This window comes from Rhinatrema bivittatum, chromosome 16, assembly GCF_901001135.1.
Source record: "Rhinatrema bivittatum chromosome 16, aRhiBiv1.1, whole genome shotgun sequence".
Taxonomy (NCBI): domain Eukaryota; kingdom Metazoa; phylum Chordata; class Amphibia; order Gymnophiona; family Rhinatrematidae; genus Rhinatrema; species Rhinatrema bivittatum.
The window spans coordinates 33,123,154-33,146,388 of record NC_042630.1 but is presented as its reverse complement, the minus strand read 5'-3'; the positions used below and the strand labels follow the sequence as shown (position 1 = coordinate 33,146,388).

General features: G+C 48.7%; 1 protein-coding gene across 2 annotated transcripts; it reads right to left on the bottom strand.

Annotated features, from left to right (window-relative positions):
- Positions 1-468: 468 nt before the first annotated feature.
- On the bottom strand, positions 469-22,804 carry UBQLN4 (ubiquilin 4). 2 transcript variants are annotated; one of them, XM_029581962.1, is made up of 11 exons: positions 22,700-22,804; positions 21,661-21,812; positions 20,439-20,686; positions 18,306-18,568; positions 17,273-17,431; positions 7,463-7,691; positions 6,163-6,302; positions 5,027-5,110; positions 4,732-4,847; positions 2,301-2,475; positions 469-1,573 (listed from the first exon to the last, which is right to left on the bottom strand). In XM_029581962.1, exons 1-11 carry the CDS (start codon positions 22,802-22,804, stop codon positions 1,421-1,423), a joined length of 1,824 nt encoding a protein of 607 aa, XP_029437822.1. In that variant the 3' UTR covers positions 469-1,420. The 2 variants fall into 2 exon arrangements, with proteins under 2 accessions (XP_029437822.1, XP_029437823.1); XM_029581963.1 differs by lacking the exon at positions 22,700-22,804 and adding an exon at positions 22,215-22,610 and having other exon boundaries at positions 1,421-1,573.
- Between the last annotated feature and the right edge of the window lie 431 nt (positions 22,805-23,235).

Genomic DNA, 23,235 nt, shown 5'->3' with positions numbered 1-23,235 from the left:
AACTGGTCTCCCAAGGCCTCCTGGACCTCATCAGGGCTCAAATCAGCTGGCAACAGCGCTGGCGGGAGATCCCCTCCCCGTTTCTTCAGCAACCTTAAACGTCCTCAAAATGGCTACCGTTCTCGTGCTTAGAGGGAACAGGTCAGCCTCATCCTCTTGGAGCAGCTGGCAACCGTCCAGGGCCGCACTGCTTCATTGATGCCATTGCGGTCTCCCACGAAGAGCCCTTCCCAACAGGGAGGCAGCGGGAGCATTGGTTTGCCTTGGTGAGAAGAGAAAGCCTCTCTCCACAGAGCGAGCAGCGGCTCATATGAGACATAGTGTGGTGCGACCAAGACCACACAGCCGGCGCCGGCAAGCAGCGTGAAATGGGAGCTCAGCGCCACAATCAAAGAAAAACCAAAATGATCCTGAACTCACTGCCTTCTGCCGCTCTCCCGCGACCAGCACCACAACCAGCGCGTCAACTTCCTTTCTCCTTTAACCTTTTTTTTTTTTTTAACTTTATTAAAAAGCAATAAAAAGGAACCCTTTCCTGAAGGAAAGGTGGCAGAGGCTGCTCAGAATCCTCGCTGGAGGGGAGGGAGCTGGCCCACCAGCTGTCACCCACGGCACCCAGAAAGAGCAAACTTGGGGTTCCAGTTCATCCTCAACCTACTACCGGGGGTGGGGGGGTCCATCAGGATCTGCCAATCCCCTAGGAGAATAAAATCCACTTTTTTGCCAATTCCCCTTTTTCTTTTTTTTACTCTGGTTCAGAACTGCAGGTTTCGCATCACCTCCATCTGCTGGAGACAGAGAAATACTGAGGAGCTGCAGGTGGCACACCGGGTTATAAGGCGGTGCCTAAAACACTTTATCTCCATCTACTGAAAGGGAGGCAAACCCCAGGAGTCTGGACTGATCTGGGTACGTACAGGGAATGACGTTTTTGTGGATGCTGTGGTTATGTTCCACATGAAACGTTCTATCTCTCTGCTTTGTCAGCTACTGGTACCTGCCAGGAACAACAAATAAAGGATGGGAGGCTCTTGAAACACGTGCCAAGAAAACAAAACCAAAATTAAATTAAACAAAAAGGTTTATCATTTATACATTTTAAATCAAAATGATTGCAAAACATGACGGCTGAGGTTAGGAGCAGGGTATCTACAGAGGAAGAGGAGCCATGGAGAAGGGGGGGGATGAAAGGGAGGTTGCGTAAAAAGGGGAAAATCTGCATCTGTGCTGACCACTTGCTGGGAGTCCAGGCTCAGATGCAAGTTAGCGAGGGCTTCAGCCTGCAGTCTTAACTTAAGAGTTATGTCGGGGAGGGGTGAAGACAGACTCGCATGATCACCGGCTGCGGACAGACGGACTGACGTGGTTCTCGGGAACGGGGATCCTTTTGTGTGCGTGTTTGGTGAGGCAGAGTCTGGCTTTAGGAAGGCTGGGAACCCAGCAGTCTCTCGATGGCTGCGTTGATGTCCCCGCCGGTGGCTATCAGGGCCTGCAAGTTGGCCTCCTGGTTGATGAAGCCCATGGCGTTCAGCTGCTCCAGCTGCTGTTGGAAACGCACCTCCGGGCTCTGCACCTGCAGACAAAAAAGGGAGGAAAACAGCCGTGAGCCCTCACAGCCTGAAGGTTTTTTTCCCCTTCTAGGTATATTTGCTGATCTTACTGTCCCCTGCTTACCCCACACCTCCCCTTCTCTCCAGGGGTCTCTATTCTCCTGGTAGCCCCTGCTGTGAATACTGCCGCTGGGGGGGGGGGGGGGGGGGGAGGACGTGGGAATTTGTTTGCTGCTACAGGACAAGTCAGGGGAATCACCGCAGTTTTAAAGAGCCTTTCGCCACTAGTTCAAATCCTATGTGAGACGAGGGATGGTGGTGGTCGCAAGCAGTTCCAAGGCCACAGCAGAAGTGTTCACATCACGGCTCATCAGAGCCCTATGAATTCTGCTGCACACCTGCTCACTGACTTGTGATATAGTGAAAGAGCAATATACAGAAGAGCCAGAAAACTCGCCCGCAGTGACACAAAGGAGTGCGAGCGCTATGCACGTATGCAGCCCCACCCTGCTCCAAGAAAGCCCGTATTGAAAGATGAGGGCACTTTCACAGACAATACTTCCAGCACGCATCACTACTTCCCAAAAGTGAGCAGGCACAGAAAGCAGATCAGACTTGTGTTTTGTTGGGAAGCGGCAGCCGGAGGTATGATTTGGAGCGGCAATGCACCCAGAAATACGCCTCTTCCTAATTAACCCACCCCCCCTCTCCGTTTCACAGTACGAGTGAGGCACCGGTGGGCTTTTGTACCTGAGAACCGCTACCAGCCAGCATCTGGATGATCTGCTGCATGAGCTGCTGCTGGGAGGTGCTGCCCCCTGCTGGGGAAGTGCCGGCAGGCACGGAGGTGGAAGATGGCGGTACCTCGGCGTTTGCGCTTCCACCCGTGGAGGGGGGCATTCCAGGCAACCCAAACGTACTGAGGCTGAAAGGGGAAAAAGCCACAAGGCGGCGAGATTAACACCCACACACACGCACGCAGCCAAACTTTTACCAGATCTGCTAAATTGATCCCTAGCCCACACTTAATGAAAGAAAGCGGGCGGTTTTCAATGTCGTCCACAAGCCACCGCTGCTGAGGTAACGATCCCAGTACTGCAAAGATAGGCTACAAATGTACAAGGCCAAAGTACAAAAGCCATTCTGGACACTTTCAGGGCTTGACCAGATCAAAGAGTTGTCTCATTCCAGGCTGACCTGCCACTATGATCACGCTACAAGAATCACTCAATGCACCAGAGAAAGATGTCACAGGCACCCCCCTCCCCCCCCAATCCCAGCCTGCTCCTCCCTTGCATTTCCCAATCCTGCACGGTGCTTTCCTTCAAAGCACTTTAAAATGTATTGAAGAATGACAGCAGCTGCTCTCTGTTTTGGTTTTTTTTAGGTACTGATGCTCTGAGAAACCTTTACATTAAGGAAAGTAAGCCCTCTTTGGAAGAGGTGGGCTCAAACAGGACCACCATGGTTCTGAGACTCGGAAACGAAGCTCTTCCCCTGAATGTGTCCGTGAGAATCTTGGGCGTGTGACGCTCTCTCTTTGTATCCAGTTACATCCTCAAAAAAATGTAGCAAATGTGTGAGGCAACACTTCCCCTGGCTAAATCCATGTTGGCTTTGTCCCACTAAACTATGCTTGTCTATATGTTCAGCAATTTGGTTCTTTATGATAGTTTCTACCATTTTGCCTGGCACAGATGTCAGACTCACTGCTCTGTAGTTTCCTGGATCACCCCTTGATCCCTTTTAAAAAAATTGTAGAGGTGCAGGGGAGATATGATGCAGACCTTCAGATACCTGAAAGGTTTTAATGATGCACAATTGACAAATGTGTTCCATTGGAAAGAAATCAGAAAAATTAGGGGTCACAAATTGAAACTCCAGGGAGAACTCAGGACAATGTCAGGAAATATTTCTTCACAGAGAGGGTGGTGAATGCCTGGAATGCCCTTCCGGAGGAGGTGATGAAGATAAAAACGGTGCAGGATTTGAAAGGGGCATGGGATAAACACTGTGGATCCCTAAAGGCCAGAGGATGGAAATGAGGAAAAGAGTGCATGGGATTAGCTTGCTGGAGTAGCGGTTACTACCCTTAACCAGTAAGCCTTCAAACTGTTGTTGCAACTCCAACATTGCTCTCTGCTTCAATGGCAGGGAAAAAAAAAAAGAGAAAAAGGGGAATTAGATTCAGACAGCAACCAACAAGGACAATGAATTGCACAGTCTGGGAAAACAAATAAGCATGGAGATGATGCAACTCCAACATTGCTCTCTGCTTCAACGGCAAGAGGTAACAGGGAAATGGATTCAGACAGCAACCTACAAGGGTCCTGACTTTCACGGTTTGAGAAATTAAGTATGGGGGTGACTTGTATTGTGTGGCAGATGCTACCACTATGGGGGAGACCTAAATGACACAGCTGGTGCTACCATAAGTGTGCTGGGCAGATTGGATGGACCGTTTGGTCCTTTTCTCTGTCATTTCTATGTTTCTATATTGGCAATCCTCCAGACTTCAGGTATCACAGAATTTTAACGATAGTTTACAGATTTCCAATAGCAGGTCTGTAATTTCATTTTTCGGTTCTTTCAGCACTCTAAGAGGCATACCACCTGGTCCAGGTGATTTGCTATGCTTTATGCTGTCTATTTGCCCTATTTTATCTTCCAGGTTCCCTTGACCTTTATTTCAGTTGCTCAGTCATCACCTTTATTTAAAACCTTGTTCTGTTCCCTGTCTTTAATCACAGAATCATCCTGGGCTGTACACAGCATATACTCAAATACATTACTAGGGTGAGTACGGACTTGCCTGGGGTACCCAGCACCCAGCTAAAAGCATGCCCAGGGTTCAACTGCTGCAGTTTTAGTTTAGAATGCATGTTCCTGGGCTAGAAAAATACCGCACCTAGATGGCATTATGGCATTTCCAAATCTGTGTGTTATTTGTTGTAAAAAGAGTACCCACAGGAAAAGCAGGGGCAAACGCCCATGGGCACTTTGCTGCAACAGCAATTTCCAAAGTGAATAAAAAGGACCGATGGGCTCTGCGGCAATGTGGAAATTGTTCCACCAGACACTGGATATTCTGCTAATGCAGAGTCTGCAACACAGGAGAACTTATCAAACATCAAATGACGACTTTTTATTGGGGATGAGAGAGAGGGCCTCTTGTATTTACCTGGGAACCAGCCCCGGTGCCTCAGTCTGCAGCGTCTGAAGTCCCTGCTGGATCTGTAGCAGAGCCTGCATGGCTCGGGGATTGGTCATGATAGAGAGCGACTCCGGGTTCTGCATCTGAGGGGGGAGGAGAAGATAGTAAGAGACCAGGCCAGCCTCACCCTCCCAGCACCAACAGAGCGGTGAGGGTAAGCATGAGGAAGCCAGCGTGGTGGCTCGGGCCCTAACCCTGCCGGCCACCTCCCATCCTGGGGAGTTGAGAGTCCGGACAAGCCTCAGGGCCAGTTCTTTCCTACCTGCTGCAGGAAGGCTGGTAACTGAAGCCGCAGCTGCTCCTGGAGCTGAGTGTTTCCGGAAAACAGGGGATTGTTCCCGATCATCTGCGGGCAAGATGGAACATACAGAAGTTATCAGGAAGTGGGAAGACTCCCCTCGGCATGCAAAAAAAACGGAGCCGTGGTGTGGACCAGATTGGGCCGCGTGCATATTCCGTGGGCAAAGGTCGCTCACACGGAGCCTGGTGCAGTGCACAGTCCCCCCACATGCATATTTACATATTAAAGGCAAACTGTCACCGTTATGGAACGGCTAGTAACATCGCATCGTCCGAGGGACATGCCTTGCACTTTCTGAGGTCCCCTCCCATTTATAGTCCCTACAAAGAGTTCAGGAGATTGATACCCTCACTTTTCCCCAACATATATTTCTTATTCCATTACTAGTTTTTAAAACTGCTGTGTAGGAGACGTATCTCAGACTTTCGCTTACTGGGGTTTTAGTACAATCTGAAAACAGTTTTATGCTGCTGTGATGAGGCAAGTTTTATTTTATCATCTGTTTTTGGGGGTCATTTGTTAAGGTTGAGGTCATCGTGATAGATAGGTTTTATAAGATTACTATTTTGTTTTTATTATTTTATTCTATTTTATTATGTAGTGTTTGTATGGTGCTATTGTGAGCATTGGAAGAGACAGAATTGATTAAGTATTGTCTATTGGGTGTGTTTTATGGCTATTTTACAATTGATATTTTATGTTTAATAATCTGTGATTGTTTTACTATAAATCACCTAGAAACCCCGATAGGTGGTATCCAAATTTTATAAATAAAATCATCTTAGGGTGTGACCATGGTCTAGGGGAGAGGGATTACAATCAAAAAAGGGAGGAAGCACCTGCCAAAATAAACAAATACAATTTTAAGTCTGAAACATATCAGCACCACCAAACCCCAATACCTCCCCTCTCCCGCCCCCCAAACTGATGACATAGTTGGGCATTTCATGAGAAGGTTCCAGATTTAGCGTTTATCCTGGGTCCTCTTCCTCTGTACGACACAGTTCACTGTGGGCCGGGGTGGGTGGGAGGGAGAGGAAGAAAACCAGACATCCCAGAGTACCCAAGGCTGCACTATTCGTGCGCCCGAACCGAACCTGTGCCGCAAAATCCGGATTCTGAGCCAGAGTCTGCATCATGCTGCGCATGTACGGGGCAGATATCATGTTCTGCATGAGCTGCGGGTTTTCCGAGATCTGCTGCAGCAAGCCCTGCATTTCTGGGCTGTTAAACATCCCTGAGAGAGAAAAAAAAAACACACAGATGATGTTGGTAGGAAAGGACAGCTTGGCCCACACAGCCTGCCCATTTGTGCTGTCGCGGGTCTTACTTAATTTATGATCTTCTCACGCCCTCTTTCACTACAGTCCCTTTTTGTATCTGCGTGCTAGATGTCTTCCTTTCAGTACCTTCCCCTTTTGAGCCTCCCTGCTTCCTTCTGGTACCTTTTTGGAGCCTGCTAGAGATATCTGGCTGTTCGTATCATCTCTCTCTTGTAGAGTATAACTTTAGCTCCCATATGCATGGCTTAAAGTGCAGGCCATGCACCACTCTGCTGGCTCTCCTCTGAATTGCCTCCACCTTTCCAAATTTCACCAATCTGTCTTCTTCACATCAGGAGAAAACTTGAGACATTGTTAATGGGTGGCTATGTTTTTTTTCAGCTGGAATATTTTCTACGTTTCATATTCACTGGACAATGGATAGCAGGGTGACTCTCCCATGTCATGAGATCTGCTCCTTCCCTCACATGAAACTGGTTTAATACTACAATCTGTCCAATGTGATACGAGAGCCTCATCCTTAACTCTTCTGTGATCTCTCATGACCCAGGAAAGCCGAGGAGATCTGGGATGGGACTCTGGCTTGTGAAATTTGAAACCGCACAAACAAAAAATTAATGCAGAGGGATTATACATCTATGACAGCTGTCATAGATGTATAATCCTAGCCATCCCCTATATCTCTTCTGTAGCATAAGGAAAAATAACATATTCAGAAGTTCTTTAGGGGTTTACAGATCTGTATAAGCACCTAAAGGTCTGTGCCACTTGGGGGCATAAGAAAAGTGCACACAGTATTGTGTCATATAATTAGATTATTTCAATAGGCAGCAAATCAGACAATAAGGAGTCACATTTTCATCTTGAGAGATTTTACTGCCAGCCCAGGCTCGCTGGTCCAGCAGTCACAGCACTCGGCTATGATTCAGGAGACATCCCATGATACAAGTTAAAAAATTCCCCCCCTCTGCTCCTGGCGCTCTGTGTGTGACTTAAGGGAAGTCACCGTATCTCCCTGCACCTTTTTTCTTGCTTCAGTCATGATGCATTGTCAGTTCCTGGCCTGGCGAAAGTCAAACTTTGGTCATAAGAATCTACGGTTTCGGATACCTACCGGAGCCCAGGCTGCCGGCGCTGACTCCAAGTGGGTTTGATATAGAAGGTGCAGGAGGGTTCGGAACTGCCGCCGCGGTGCTCCCTTCTGTGCTGGGCGCCTGGCCTTGGGAGGTGGGAGACGAGGGACCCCAGGGGTTTGGCAAAGGCTCTCGGTTCTCTGTGCGTAAGGGCTGGGACGCCGAGCCGTCCGTGTTCCCAGGCAGGGAGGAGAAAGGGTTACTGCCAAACTGAAAATTACAGAAATACAAAGAAGGGAATAAAGATAATTAAATACGAAAAGGTTGGAAGTCACTGGAAAGTTCATCCTGTTAAGTTTCCATTTCACTCAGTTCATTGGAAAAGGGAGCAATATGCAGTCACTCTCGTTATGGACAGAGTGACATCTTGCTAAAGACCCCATGGAAACGATACCAACATGCAGCAACGCCCCCAAGCATGCATATTTCCTTTTGTGAAACGCCTAGCCACAGTTCTAGACAGACTGTAGAATTTAATTTTGCAGCTTTAAGTAAATCAGACCCTGCTTGTTTCGGCACTGGCCATGGCAAACGTAAAGCACTAACTCCGATGGGTTATCCCGTCACCTGTCCATTCATTTACAGATCACCCCCAGCACAAGGCTTCTTCAGGTAGATCCATCAGTCAGCTCCTCCCTTCCGGTCCACACAATGAAACTCACCAAGTTCACTGCTGTCTGACAACGCAGGAGACCAATCAGACCAATTATGGCCAACGTGTCCAAAATACTGAAGCTTCCTCTGCTCCACCACTCGTAACAAGCCAAATTGTTCCTGCTCTCACACCTGCGGATTCTCAAGTCTATGAAAATGCCAAAGTTTGAAGCTGCCCCTCCTCCTGCCTCCTGTAATTCTCTCAGCATCCTGAAGAACTTGACAGTTTCTACCAGGATCACTGCCAATGCTTTTCCTACAGACATAGGAAAATTGCATCTTACCTGCTAATTTTCATTCCTGGAATACCACAGATCATCCAGACAAGTGGGTGTTGCATCCCTACCAGCAAATGGAGGCAGAGAATAAAAAAACTTTTCTGACACTGCTACTTAACCGAGCGCGCCACCTGCAGGCCCTCAGTATTGAGCTGTACCCAAGCCAAGATGGAGACCCGGCAACAGTAAAGAACTCCCCTTTCCAAGGCAAACAGAAACCAGGTTGGACTCCCTAATCTGGAGCCGTTACATCCAAACAAGAAACTGAAAACCTTCAACCAAAGTGAACCACACATCTGCACTATTTACAGATACTCAGAGTCTTTTGCAAGTATGAGGCTGGGCTTCTGGACTGATCTGTGGTATTCCAGGAATGAAAATTAGCAGGTAAGACGCAATTTTCCTTTCCTGATCATAGCCCAGATTAGTCCAGTCAAGTGGGACTATACTGGGCGGGAATCCGAAAGACCAGCTCACAACACACTTTCCCCCAAAGTAAGCCTTCTTCGGGGCTCTCACATACAATCTGTAATGCTTGGTAAAAGCGCGAAGCGAAGACCACGTCAATGACAGACAGCTCTCTTGTGAAAATGCCACATGACATTCCACCCAGGACGCAGCCTGTGTCCTGGTAGAGTAGGCATGGAACCCTTCCGGAACCATGCACCCCTTACAAATACACACCAAAGAGATTGCCTCCTTCTGCCATTTAGACACCAAAGCCTTAAAGGCCTTAAAGCCTTTCTTTGCCCCACTAAGCAAGACAAACAGATGATCCAATCTCTGAAACCTATTAGTGACTTTAAGATATCACAACAGAGTCCGACAAACATCCAATAAATGTAGTTCCCTCACAAACGGCACCTATGCCATCAAATGACGAAACACGGGAAGCTCCATCGTCTGGTTAAGAGGAAAAGAGGAACCGCCTTCAGCAAAAAGGAGGGTACCGTATGTAACGAGACTCCATCGTTCGAAATACGCAGGAAGGGATCCCTGCACGACAGCAACTGCAGTTCTGAGATTTGCCTGGCCGAACAGATCGCCACCAAGAACACCGTCTTCAGAGTCAGACCCTTCATAGAGGCGTGCCTCAAAGGCTGGACCACAAAGAACCCTTAGGACCAAATTATGGTCCCAAGGCAAACACATCAGAAGGATCGGAGGACGCAAATACTTCACCCCCTTTAGAAAATGAATCACATCTGGATGCGATGCGAGCGGTCTCCCCTGAAGTTTCCCCTCGAAGACACCCCAAAGCTGCTACCTGTACCCAAAGCGAATTGTAGGCCAGCCCTTTTGACAAACCTGCCCGCAAAAAGGCTAAGATCTGTGATACCTTCACATGCAAAGAATCGAGACCTTCCTCCATACACCACAACTCACACACCCTCCAAACCCGGACACAAGTCAGGGAAGTAGAAAGCAACGTAGCAATAGCCACTTTAAAGTACCCTTTCAGGCGCAACTGTCGCCTCTCATAAGCCAAGATGCAAGACAGACATGATCTGCCTGATCCAAGAAGATGGGCCCATTACGCAGCAACCCTTGCAGATAACCTAGTCTGAGGGATCGGCAAACTATGGGCACTGCGGCCACACAGGTGCTACCAGCACCACCCTTCCCAGATGACGCTTTATAAGTCTCAAGATTCGCCCCACTAGGGCCATGGAGGAAACACATATAGGAGAATATTGGCCACAGGGGAACTAATAAGTTGATCCCTTCGGAACCAATCTCGCTCCACCGGCTGAAGAACTGACTCACCTTGGCATTGACTCGTGAAGCCATCAGATCCAACTGGGGATTGTGTCCCACAGTCTGAACAAGATCCATAGCCTCTGCGGACAACTTCATTCCCCTGGATCTAAACACTGCCTGCAGAGAAAATCTGCCTGCACATTGTCCACTCTGGCCACATGCGACGCTGCTATCCCCGCCAGGTATCGCTCCACCCAGGCAAACAGTTCCTGAGCCACTCTGGGATGCCTTGTCCCACCCTGATGGTTGATATATGCCACCACTGTCGCATTGTTGGAGAAAACTCACTATTCGATCCCATACCTGCGGAAGAAACAAAAGCAGCGCCCTGTGGACTGCTTTCGCTTCCAACCGATTGACAGACCAGGATGCTTCCCTTACTGACCATCGGCCTTCAGCCATTCCACCTTGGCAAACTGCTCCCCAACCCTTGAGGCTGGCATCCGTGGTCACTACCATTCAGCCCAGATCTCCAACTCATCCCATATTCTCCTTATTGCGACGCAAAAGCCACCAAGAGAGACCGGACCTGGCACCCCCCCCCCCCTGAAGTGGCAAAAGAAGCTGAAACTCCCGACAATGGACACCAACAGGACAAAAGCACCCTTTGCAGAGGCTGCATGTGAGCAAATGCCTACAGCACTAACTCAAGCACAGAAGCCAGAGACCCCAGGACTTGCAAATAATCTCAAACTCTAGGCACCGGAAGCCATAATAGCCACTGCACCTGCGACTGGAGATTCGACACTCGAGTACTGAACAATGCTCCTAGAGATATTCCAGCAACTGGGACAGGACCAAATTGCTCTTCGTCAGGTTCACTACCCAGCCGAGAGACTTCAACAGAGTCATGACACTCCAGCTCCAACTCCTGCCCAAATGAGCCAATCGTCCAAGTACATATGAAGCAGAATCCCTTCCCCTCCTGAGCACCGCGGCAACCACTACCATCACCTTCATGAAAGTCTGCAACACCGTCGCCAAGATGAAGGACATAACTCGAAATATAATGTTCTCCCAACACCATAAACCGCAGAAACTTCTGATGATTTAGACATATGGGGATGTGCAGGTAGGCTTCCGTCAAGTCTAATGATGCCAGATATTCCGCTCTGTGAACAGCTTCTGTGACCACTCGCAATGTTTACATGTGAAAATGCGGCCTGTGCATCGCATTGACCTTCTTCAGAACCAGAATGTACACTCTTTCTTCTGAACAACGAAATAGACCGAGCACCTTCCGAGGCCCCGCTCCTGCGGGGGATCTGGTACTATGGCATCGAGGCTTCACATATCACTGCATCGTTTCTCACACCACCTGACACGGGTTGCGCAATGGGTCATTATGTACGCCTCTCTGACCAGACATTAACATTCTAAGGCTTAGCTGCCTCTTATCACCTCCAGCACCCATTCCTCTATGGTGATCCTGGCCCACTCCTCATAAAACAAGGTTAAAACAAGGGGAGTGGGCCAGCCTGACTTCACTGAGAGGCTTTACCTACTCGGTCCTTGTCCGGAACTCTCTCGAGAAGGCCTACGTGCTCCTCAAAAAGATGCCTGCCTTCCCGCTTGTCTTTGTGAGGAAGTGGAGGAGCTCCTGGGCTGATCTGTGGTATTACAGGAATGAAAATTAGCAGGTAAGAACCAATTGTCCTTTCCTGAACAAACCCAGATCAGTCCAAACAAGTGGGATGCAGCCAAGCGGCCCTACACCGGGTGGGAACCCGAAAGACCTGCTCTTATCAAACTTTCACCAAAAGTCACCTCTTCCTGTGACCGAACATCCAAACAATAATGACTAGTGAAAGTATGGAGCGAGGACCAAACTGCAGCCCTACAAATCTCCTGGGGCGACACTGACACTCTTGTTGAATGCGCCCTGAAACCTGTTGAAATTGCACAGCCCAGGCAAATATAGGCCGAACAAATAGCCTCTTTCAGCCAATGGGACAAGGTTGCCTTTAAGGCTCTCTCTCCTTTCCTCCTATCATCAAACAGCACAAACAGATGATCAGACCTCCTAAAATCATTGGTGACCTTCAAATAACGTAGCAGAGAGTGAGGCACATCCAAAAGATGAAGATCTCTATTCTGTGGGTGATCTCAATAACTCCACTGTCTGATTCACGTAGAAAACCAAAACCACTTTCAGCAAAAAAGGAGGGAACCGTCCGCAATGACACCTTGTCATCCTCGATAAGCAAAAAAGGGTCTTGACAAGAAAGAGCCTGAAGCTCGGAAATTCTCCTGGCTGAACAAATAGCTACCCAAAAAGCCACCTTCAATGTAAGGTCCTTCCAAAGTAGCCTGTCTCAATGGCTCAAAAGGCGCTCCACGAGGAAGCTGTAAAACCACATTGAGGTTCCAATTTGGCATACCTCCCAAACCAGAGGGCACAAATGCTTAACTCCTTAAGGAAATGAACTACATCAGGATGGGAGGCCAAAGACCTTCCCTCTCCGCCGCCTCTCAAAAGCCAAGCCTCGAGACAAAAGTGATCCTCCCAATCCGAAAATATGGGACCTTGTCTCAGCAACCTCATTAAATGAGATAACCGAAGAGGCCCTACTGCCAGATACTCCAGATCTGCGAACCAAGGCCGATGTGGCCATTCCGGTGCCACTAGCACCACTGTCTCTGGATAAATCTCTATATGCTGTAACAGTGGAAACACGCACAGGAGGATTCCCATTGGCCATGGGCACTTGAGAGTGTCTAGACCCACCGAGCCCGGCTCTCTTCGATGACTGAAAAACCTTGTCGTCTTGACACTGGTTCATGTTGCCATGAGATCCAGCTGAGGAACACCCCACCTGGCACAGATATGATTCCAGGCTTCCAGAGTTAACTCCCACTATCCGGGATCCAATTGCTGCCTGCTGAGGAAATCCAACTGCACATTGTCCATGCCCACGACGTGAGAAGCCGCAATTCCCTCGAGGTGGTGCTATGCCCATACAAAAGCAGCTGAGTCTCCCAAGCTACCGCGAGACTCTTCGTTCCCTCTGGTGAACAATGTAAGTGACCATAGTCGCACTCTCTGAGAACACGCGCAGCATCCATCCCTTGAGCCAGGGTAGAAACAAATCCAGGGCCCTGCGTACCACCCTCGTCTCCAGACGACTGATAGACCAGATCTTCTCCGCCGGTGACCAAAGACCCTGGGGGTAGATCTCCCAGGCATACTGCATCCCAGCCTTTGAGGCTGGCATCCGTAGTCACCACCACCCAAGTCCAGGGCCTCCAGATCCATATCCTTTTCTAGGTTGCTCCACGATACACACAAGAGACTGGATCTGGACTTTTCTAGAAGAGTTAACAGCAGATGATACTCCTCCAACAACGGATTCCATCTGGACAAAAGAGCTCTCTGCAAGGAGCGCGTGTGAGCAAAGGCCCAATGTCGAGCACCTGTAAGTAGTCCCAGACCCTTGGTACTGACAATTCTAGCAACCGCGTCACTTGCGTCTGCAACTTCGCCAACCTGTCCGCAGTCAGAAACACCTTGCCTTTCTGGCTATTGAAACGGGCTCCCAGATACTCCAAATGATTGAGCCACATTGATCACCCAACCCAGAGAAATCAGGGTGTCCCTCACCCACTGCATTCACCGAAGGCACTCCTCTTCCGACTTTGTTCGAATCAGCCAATCGTCCAGATATGGATGGACCTAAATCCCCTATCGCCGCAAGGCTGCTGCCACCACTACCACCTTCATGAACATGCGTGAAGCCGTGGCCAACCTGAAAGGCAGAGCAAGAAACTGGAAGTGCTGACCCAGTATCTTGAACCGCAGAAACTTCTGATGCTCTTCTCGAATAGAGATATGGAGGTTAGCTACGTTCAGATCTAGGGACACCAGGAGCTCTCCCCTGCGGACCGCCACTACCACAGTATGCATCTCCATCTGGAAGCACGGTACCCTCAAGGCTACATTTACCTTTTGCAAATCCAGAATGGGAACCACGAAATAAACAGAATACCTTCCCCATCCTAGCTCTTGCAGCGGGACTGGAGCTGTGGCTTCCAGGCTTAGCAACCTCTGTAGAGTCCCCTCTACTGTGTCCCGTTTCTTTCATGACGAACAGAAAGGCTTTGCTTAATGGAGGATAAAATTCTAAGGCATAGCCGTCTTTTATTACCTCCAGACCCCACCAGTCCGAGGTTATCTTGACCCACTCCTCGTAAAGCAGGGACAACCTGCCCCCTACCGCTTCCACTGAGGAGTGGGCGCTCATGGCTTCAATTGTGCGGACTTTCCTCCTCCAGTTCCTTGACCAGCATTGTCCCTGGAGGATCTTTGGGAACCTCGAAAGGACTACTGACATCCCGATGACTCTCTTGTCCCCAAAGCTGAGCTCTTCTACTGGAACAAAACCTCCTGGGGTCCTGAAAACGGGGTTGGGGCAAAAAACTATCTTCCGGCAACTTGTTCCCTTTGACCTCTCCTAAGGACTTCATCAGCTGATTGAGATCCTCCCCAAAGAGCAGCTTACCCTTGAAAGGGAGATTACACAGTTGGGTCTTGGACCACATGTCCGCCGACCAATTGCGCAGCCACCACAGTTGTCGTGCTGCCACCGCTGAGACCATACTCCTAGCAGACGTACGCAACAAATCATATAGCGCATCTGCCATATAGGCAACACCGGCCTCCAAATGCGCTGCCAGGACGTAACTAAGGGCCCCAGTAGAAGCTGGATCATGTGCCTTCTGAACACAGCATAAGCAGGTCCACTACATCAAGCTGGCACACACTTTGAACATCCACTTCAATTGGATTTCCAACTTGCGGTCCTGAACATTCTTCAGGGCAGCCGACCCCACCACCAGGATCGTAGTCTTTTTGGTCACCACCGAAACCAATGCATCCACCCTTGGAGTCTTCAGCTGATCCAAATGGACCTCCAACAAGGGATAAAGCTTCGCCATAGCCCTGTCAACCTTCAAGCCTGCCTCGGAGTCCCACTGTCAGCTAATCAGCTTCTGGATCTTCTTTGGCATGGCAAAAGCGCTAGGAATACCCCAAAGACCATCCAAAACTGGATTCACGCCCTCATTGTCAGTCTCTTCCTGAGTCAACTTAATCCCCAATTCTTCCAACTCCTGGGGAATGAGAGAGCATAACTCCTCCTTCTTGAACAGGCAGACCACACGAGGATCATCTCCCTCTGTCAGAGGTCCTTCATCCATATCATCCTTACTGGCATCAGGGTCAGTATCCTGTCCCCCAACAGGATCCATGCCCATGTCCACCCCCTGCAGAGACACCGGATCCTCCTGCATGTCGTATGAATCATCCAAGTCCTGGGAGTTGACTGACCGACGACACAACTCCAGGCACTTGAGGGGATCTGCAGAACCACCTGCTGTCCTTGTCCTCTTGGACAGTCCTGGATGCTGGGCCCACGATCTCCGGACGCCTGCCCCCTTCCCAGCCAGGAAGGCTCTGTGCATAATCAAAACAAACTCCAGCTAAAACTCCTCTGGGCCCCCGGTTCCTTGCGCGAGGAGTCTGTCCGCCAAGTCTGTTCCCTCCTCCTGAAGCCTTCCCATCCCCTACATCGCAGGGGAGCTTGGGGGGAGGAGAATCAGCGGACTCTCGTCCGAACGTACCATGACTATGCTGCACCGGAGACCTCCCCTTGAGCCACAGCCGTGACCTTCAAAGAAAGAGAGGTCTTCCTGGTCCTGGAGCCTCCCACAGAGGAACCCTCCTCCCCCGAGGCACAGGCCTTGCAAGCCGCCATGCGCCACATGGGAGTGAAACCGCCGCTGGCCCGACTAGGCCACGCCACGTGGCTGCCTCTGGTGCCACGCTGCTGAACAGCCACAAGCGGCGGGTGAAAAACTCTCAATGGGACACGCGGCGCACTTGCTCAAGCAGCACGTGGGAAAGTACACTGGTCTGCGGCACGTCAGCAAAATAAAGGCGCCTCAGACTATAAATTTCCCCACCTGGGAAAGCATGGCTCAACTTCCTCGCACTTCCCTCCTGTCCCAGCAGCCCCGGCTGCCTCTTCCATTGTACTTTTTTTTTTTTTAAACAAACAGTCCTAAAGTAAGAGACGGGGTACTTCCCTGAACTGGAGGCAGCGACTGTCAGAAGGGGACCTCTGAGTCCCAGAGGAAGCCAGTCCCATGGCTATCAAGGACTCTGGGACCAGCAGGCACGGGTATCCAAGCCCACAGTCGCCCAGCTCAACCTGAGGGATGGCACACTAAGGAACCTAGCACCTCGGGGAGCAAATCACTGCTCCTTAAGCCTCCAAAAGTAGTCTCATTCAGAAATGCGGGTTTGCACCTCAACCATCTGCTGGAGACAGAGAAATACTGAGGGACTGCAGGTGGCACTCTCAGTTATGTAGCAATGCCTGAAAGGTATTCCAAGAAAAGGAGCATGCAAACCTGAGACTGTACATGACCTTTCAAGATGTAGAATAGTGCACTGCATATATCCTGCACATATGTAGTTATAGCACTGTGAAGCACTAGGATCATTGAACTTGCCAGAAAATCATCCAGCACGGATGACATCATTCCTGGAAGGATGGAACTAAGTTTGTTATTCTAACTGATAAGAAGAGGCCTGTGGCCTATAGTAAGAGCAAGCTGCTGTACACATGTTAACATATATATTGATTGGTTATTAAAGGTAAAGGGTGTGGATTATGCAGATGACTGATAATAGCAGACCCCAGACCCTTTATAAGCTGAAGCACACATCTTGAAGCTCTGAGCAGATTTTAAACAGACTTTGTACACCTTTGCTTGTACTATCTTTTTCTCTGTATTTTTCTGCTCCTAGAGGAATTCTCCGCCTTCCTCTACTTAATTATCTGTATTAATAAACCCCTTTCTTTATTACCGTCTGAAGCTGGTATTCATTCTGTAATTAGATAGAGGGGAAGCCCCTCTTTTAACAAAGATCATATCGGAAGGAAGAATCCATGTGGTCTCCAAAATTCCCATCCTCCTCGCTGTATAATTTTTAAGCTGGTTCAATACACAGCCTCCTGGGTATGTAGCCCAGATAATTATATTCATGCACTCTCCCCTACTGGCAGGTGCCACGATATGCTCCCCGCCACGTACCTGTTCTCTTGCTGCACTGAACATGGGCTCCTGAATGTCAGTGTACATCCGCCGCAGGGCATTGTATCCACCCGGGATGCTCTCCAGGTTACTCAGGGCTCGGTCTTGGTTCCTCATCATCTCCTGCATCATGGCAGGGTTCCGGGCCAACTCCATGGTCTGGAAAAAAAAAAAAAAAAGGCAGCAAAAGTGGGGGAGGGGATGTAGGAAAGGCTCCACAGAACTGGGGATTCTTGTGGCTTTCATCCCAAACGCGAGAGAGTCCTGCCTACAAGGCACGCAGCTAATGGAATCACACACTGCACAAAAGTTTTTTTTAAATGAAATAAAAATCCCAAAATTCTGCAGATGGTTCTTGGATTTCAACTTTTTTTTTTTTTTTTTGAGAAAGCCTCAAGTTTCCTCAACACTGCTAAACAGTAGCAGCAGAAAAACCTGCTTCAGGGTCCCCCTACCCTAGCTACTAACAGTAACAGAAGAGCCACTGGGAGAAGCCCAATTGCTATCCCAGAGCTCACAGTGACCTATGGTCTGCCAGAATCTGCCCACACACAGGTCTTGAGCTGCCGACATCTCCAGAACACCCCTCCGGAGACCAAAATGCCCTCCACCCTTTTCTATTTGTTAAAGCTAATTTTAAGAGTATTATTTGCCTTTCTACTTTTTCTAATAAGGACACCACTGGTATAGCTTCCTAGGGTTACTGATAAAACTAGGACTGGATCAGCCTGTCCTGAAAAGACGGAGCCGGTTGATGACCCTATGGATTCCTCATTGGCCTAGCCTAAGGGTTCTTAATTCTGCTCCTAGAGGGCCACTTGATCTGATTTTCAGGATAACTGCAATTAATGTTCACGAGGTACTTGCCTATTTGGTCTAGGAATTGGATCAATGTGCATATTCTGAGTTTGTAAAAACCAGCCCTGGATAGGGACCTCGGTGTCAGAGTTTAGGGATCCCATGGCCTAGCTGAATACCTACACACAGCTCCCCATCTTTGAAACGAGGATGTTACCCACATCTCCCCACACACCTGCCTCATGAGCTCGGGGTTGTTCAGCATATGACTGATCTCAGGGTTCCTCTCCATCAGCTGCTGCATCTGGGGGTTCGCCATGATCATTTGCCGCATCAGGTCTGGACTGGACATCATGCTCTGCACCAGCGGGTTCTCCATGATCTGCGATAGCATCTCGGGATTAGACATCAGCTGCCGCTGCATCTGCTGCTGTAGCTCCATGAAGTTGGCAGAGCCCATGCCAAGGTTGCCTAGTCCGGCAAGGCCACCGAAACCAGCTACAGTCATACGGAAAAGGCAAGAGTTGGTCAGAGATTCCAGAAACAGACTTTGTTCGGCTCTGTGTTTTATGCTGAAAACGTTTATACAGCTGCTGACTACCTGATCTGTATGACAGCAGCAAGAGGAATGCACCTATTCAGTCTGGAAAATGAAAAGAATAGCAGGACAGAGTATATTGCACAAGACTGCATAAAAGGAGGTAGCACGGCAGAGATTAAACACAGAATATGATGGCAGGCAAGGTCAAATATAAATTTGATTACAAAACCCAAATAGTTCCCCCGACTCAAGAGTTTAAATAGCCCATGTCTTCCATGGACGACTTAATTGTAACACATCAGTAATCTTTGCTATACTTTCTTTTTATTTTAAACAAACTTTATTAAATCTTAAATAACAATGTAAGCAGCCAATGACAAGTGCTGTAAAGTGTTCAGTGGTAAAAATGAGTTTAAAAAAACCCCAAAAACCCAGCATTCTACACCTGTATAATTAAAATTGAATTATGGCTGACCCCTGGTTCATGCCCATCTCAGCGGTTGGCATGGCTGGTTTCCTAAAGTTGCACTATCCAGTTCTAAAAGCAGCTAAAATGATTTAATACAAGCCAAAATATCCAGATGGGAGATGCCTTGTGTGTGTGTCAATATATATATATATATATACACAAACACACATGCATTTGATCAAACACTCGTCCACAGATCCTGCATTAACTCTACTGCCAACCTGGTGATTCGCTATCAAAGAACCAATATCTTGAGGCTGGCCGACCACTACACCGAGCCAAAGCCACAGCATTCCTGCAGCTTGGTGGAGAGATGTGACAAGCGAGAAGAGAAGCAGCGCTGCCAGAAGCGCGAGGAGTTGCCACTGCTCTTCACAGACTGCCCCCCATGTTCCCTGGGAATGTCTGTAGCCAACACTGTGGCAAGGCACATGCACCTTCCCCCATCAGCAACTCAAGGTGCGAGTGCCACAGTTTTATAGGCCCATGAGAGACAGACAGAAAAGGAAAATTGGGTCTTATCTGCTAATTTTCATTCCTGGAATATCACAGATCAGTCCAGACAAGGGGGTTTTGCATCCCTACCAGCAGATGGAGGCAGAGAATAAAAACTTTCCAGGCACTGCTACATAATCGAGAGTGCCACCTGCAATCCCTCAGTATTAACCTGTACCCAAGCCAAGATATACTAAGAACTCTCAAAACTCAAATCAACTTCCCCCTCCACAGCAAACAGAGAACAAAGGGTCGGGATGGTCCACAAAGGAACCCAGCACCTTAGGGAGCCAAATCTCCTTTTCCTTAATTTATTTTTTTTCCTAACTTTTCCAAAAACTCCAGACTGCAGGTTTGCACCTCTACCATCTGCTGAAGACAGAGAAATACTGAGGGCTCTGACACGGCCACAGGATGTAAATCTGGCAGAGACTGGATAGTATCAAATTCTGTTTCCCTGTTAATAGGAGTTTCAAGAACATTGCGACAGAGAGGAATAAATAAGGGGATGGATATGTACTACTTGGCTAACACAGATAGGTTTCTTCTACCACCTCAGTGAGTGCCCCTGGTTGGAAGATGGAAGTACGCAAGTAAAAATCCAGAGATCCCCAGTTGGAAAACATTGGCCTTAAAAATGTGGGGTGCACTGCAAGTGTGGAACCTTCACAAATGTCAAAATGCCTTTTCTGCTCAGGAATGAGATAAGAATCAGAACTGAATAAAAAGTGTTCTAGCAATTATTCCACTAATTATATTTGTAGACTAAAGCTTTGACAGTTCTTCCTTTTCAAGCATGCATTCGTAGATTGGCTCCATAAAAGCCCTGGAACAGTGCTTTATTGTACTAAGACGCTACTCACAGAGGATGGAAGGATCGCTGGTTGGTCCTCCACCAGAGCCTGCAGTCACCCCAGTCCCACTGTTCCTCCTACTGCTGTCACTGTTAGCACCATCACCGCCACCGTCTGATGGGGCACTGCCAGAGGTGGAAGGCTGAACCGTGGCACTGGGAGACACGGGGGTATCGGTAGTAGCGGCAGCACCAGTGTCAGCAGTAGCATCATCGGTGGCAGCAGCAGATGAAGGAGAAGCTGATGGATCTGGAGTCCTAGAAGTTTGCAAAAACTAAAATTTAAAAAAAAAAATAAAATAAAAACATAGGCACACAAAACAAGCCGTCACTGTTTAGGCGGATCAGCTGAGATACAACCATCCTAAGGTCTCTTGAGTAGGATAGAGTGTGTTTTCAATTTTGCCAGTCAGCACGAACTGTTGGGAGTGTGCAATTGAAAAATATTTTAAATAAATAAAATTATCACGGAATCTGTGTCCACAGTGGTAAAGCAGATCTGAAAGCAATAACTGCTCCCTAAAGCATCCACCGAGTAAAACATTGTAATCTGTAAGGATCCATCAGAGTAATTTCATACAAAACTTTTACATCAGGCAAGCTGCTTTTTGCTTTTCTTTTTCTTATCTAATCATTCTCCCTCCTCTCCCCCACCCCATCTCTTCTCTTTTTCAGTTCATTCCCAGCCCAGGGCTTTCACTTTTCTTTCCAGCCCTCGTGGCCACCTTTGCTCCTCCATGCCCACCAATGCTATTTTTTTTTCTTCTGTCTTGTTCCTCCTTCCTGGCAAGGGGGCCACCACTGTTTCTTCCTACCCCAGTAGCCAATGCTCTTTTGGGCCCAGCAGCTTCTGCTGCTCCCCACTCTCCAATAGGGACCAAGTGTTGCCTTGTTACACACCTTTTCCAGCCCCAGTCTGTATAAAATATTCAGCACATACAGCGGACAATTTGTGTCATTTTCTAAACAGCAAAAGGTTACTGAAACTAACTTACACCAAAATCCCTGCTGTCATAACTAGGTCGTGAACTCTGGATCCCAGGTTTATCAGCTGTATAAAATCCTTGTTACCCTTCGCTACTGTAAAACCAACTAAGACAAAGCTGCATTTTCTTGCTTGTTTCAACAGATGCTATAACTACAGCAAAAACCAAAGACTATCCCACACATACACTAAACAGCAGCTGCACATCCTACACAGTTTACCACACAGTCGCGGAGACCATTCATACTTTTGAGGGGTTTTGATGACCAGATGCACTGTCAGTCCATCTTTAATCCCGTGTTGGTTCAAAGTGTCTCCGTCCTTCAGGATCTTTCCAGCAAAGATCAGAACCAGCTGATCCTGGTTTGCTTTGAATCGTCTTGAAATTTCTTCCTTAAACTAAAAGATGCAAAACACAGTTTTCAGGGGGAAAGCAAATTATTATGGTTTTGAAAAATACAGTACAATCCAAGTCCACTATTTCTAACAAGCTCTGTGCCACCCTCCTCCAAAATGTGCCCTAAATGTCACAGTATCTCTCCAACTCCCAAGACTGTCCCCTTTCAGCCAAAAATCTGGTATCCCCAATGATCCAAGTCCTCAAACTGTCCAATCCCAGAACCTCCCATCCAGTGACTCCCAAGCCCCCTTTACAAGCAGCTCACTGAAATCTGTCACAGACTCCTTGCCCCAAAAGTATCTTACTATTGATCCTTTCTCCCCAGCACTCCCTCTGCTCAAGAGTTGGAGTGCTCTAAAAGAGTAATATCCTGGTTGTTGGCAGGCAAGGACTTCACTCACCACCATTCTCTCTGTCCAAGCAAGCTTCTAGGTCTCCCTCCAACCCTCATCGCCACCCACCCATCTACAAGGTAGACGGCTTTTGAGAATTACATTCACTGTCCTCCCTCCGAGGGGTGTTGGATGGAGATGGGAGTTGAAAGGAAGTAGTGATGGGCTCCAACCTCTGCCCAGAAAAGGGGGTAAGGAGTTCAGACCCCCTCCTGCCCTGTTGAGTGGGGGTGGGGGGGGGGGGGCGGTCTTTTACCAAAGTTAATACCAAAAAGAAAACCAAACCTTGGATAACACAATTATGAGTATTTTATTAATATGAAACCTTCCTCGTGGGGGAATGAAGTACCGCTTCATTCCCCAAGACATGCCCTAAACTCAGCACTGCTTTAGAGCCATGCCGAGGGATCGGGGGGGGGGGGAGATTCCTGTAACACTATACCCGGGGGGGAGGGTGTCGATGTTATCGCTGAAACCCCCCCCTCCGCCCTCACCTCCCGCACGGAGGCCACCCCGCTGATAACGATTTCCTCCTTATCCTTGGGCGTCTTTACGGCGACGTGGATAAGACCCACGCCGTCCCCGCCACTCTCCGCCATTACTGCAGCCACCAGCGAGAGGGAGAGGAGAGAGAGAAAACCAGGCCAGGCCGGGCCCCGGCGACACCCGGCCCCGCAGCTCCCGTCACAGCGCCGCCGCCAGGCCCCGGGGAGCGAGGTGCGCTGCGTCGCCCTACGTCAACACGTCTCAGACACGCGCTGCGCCGCGGCCATCTTGGTGGCGGGTAAGGGCCAATTATATTTGGGGAGTGGGGATGAAAGGTGTCCCTGCTTTCCCTTGTCAAAGATGGCCGCCGAACAGCTTCAGGACGTGTTGTTTTGTTAAGTCATCTCCTGTGTCTCCCCAGTGCCTTCATTATTGTGAAAACCGAGGAAATACATTTGACGCTTTCTCTATTGCTTCCCCCTCTCCCACCAAAGACACACACACTCACAGAATTCATTGGTCTGTCCCGTTTTTTTTAATTGCC

Excerpts from the sequence above, each read along its gene's own strand:
- UBQLN4 (XM_029581962.1), bottom strand. The coding sequence starts at position 22,804 with ATGGCGGAGAGTGGCGGGGACGGCGTGGGTCTTATCCACGTCGCCGTA. Across the intron at positions 20,687-21,660 it reads GTCATCAAAACCCCTCAAAA|GACTCCAGATCCATCAGCTT; the intron begins GTATGAATGGTC and ends GCAAACTTCTAG. Across the intron at positions 6,303-7,462 it reads CGCCGGCAGCCTGGGCTCCG|GGATGTTTAACAGCCCAGAA; the intron begins GTAGGTATCCGA and ends TTTCTCTCTCAG.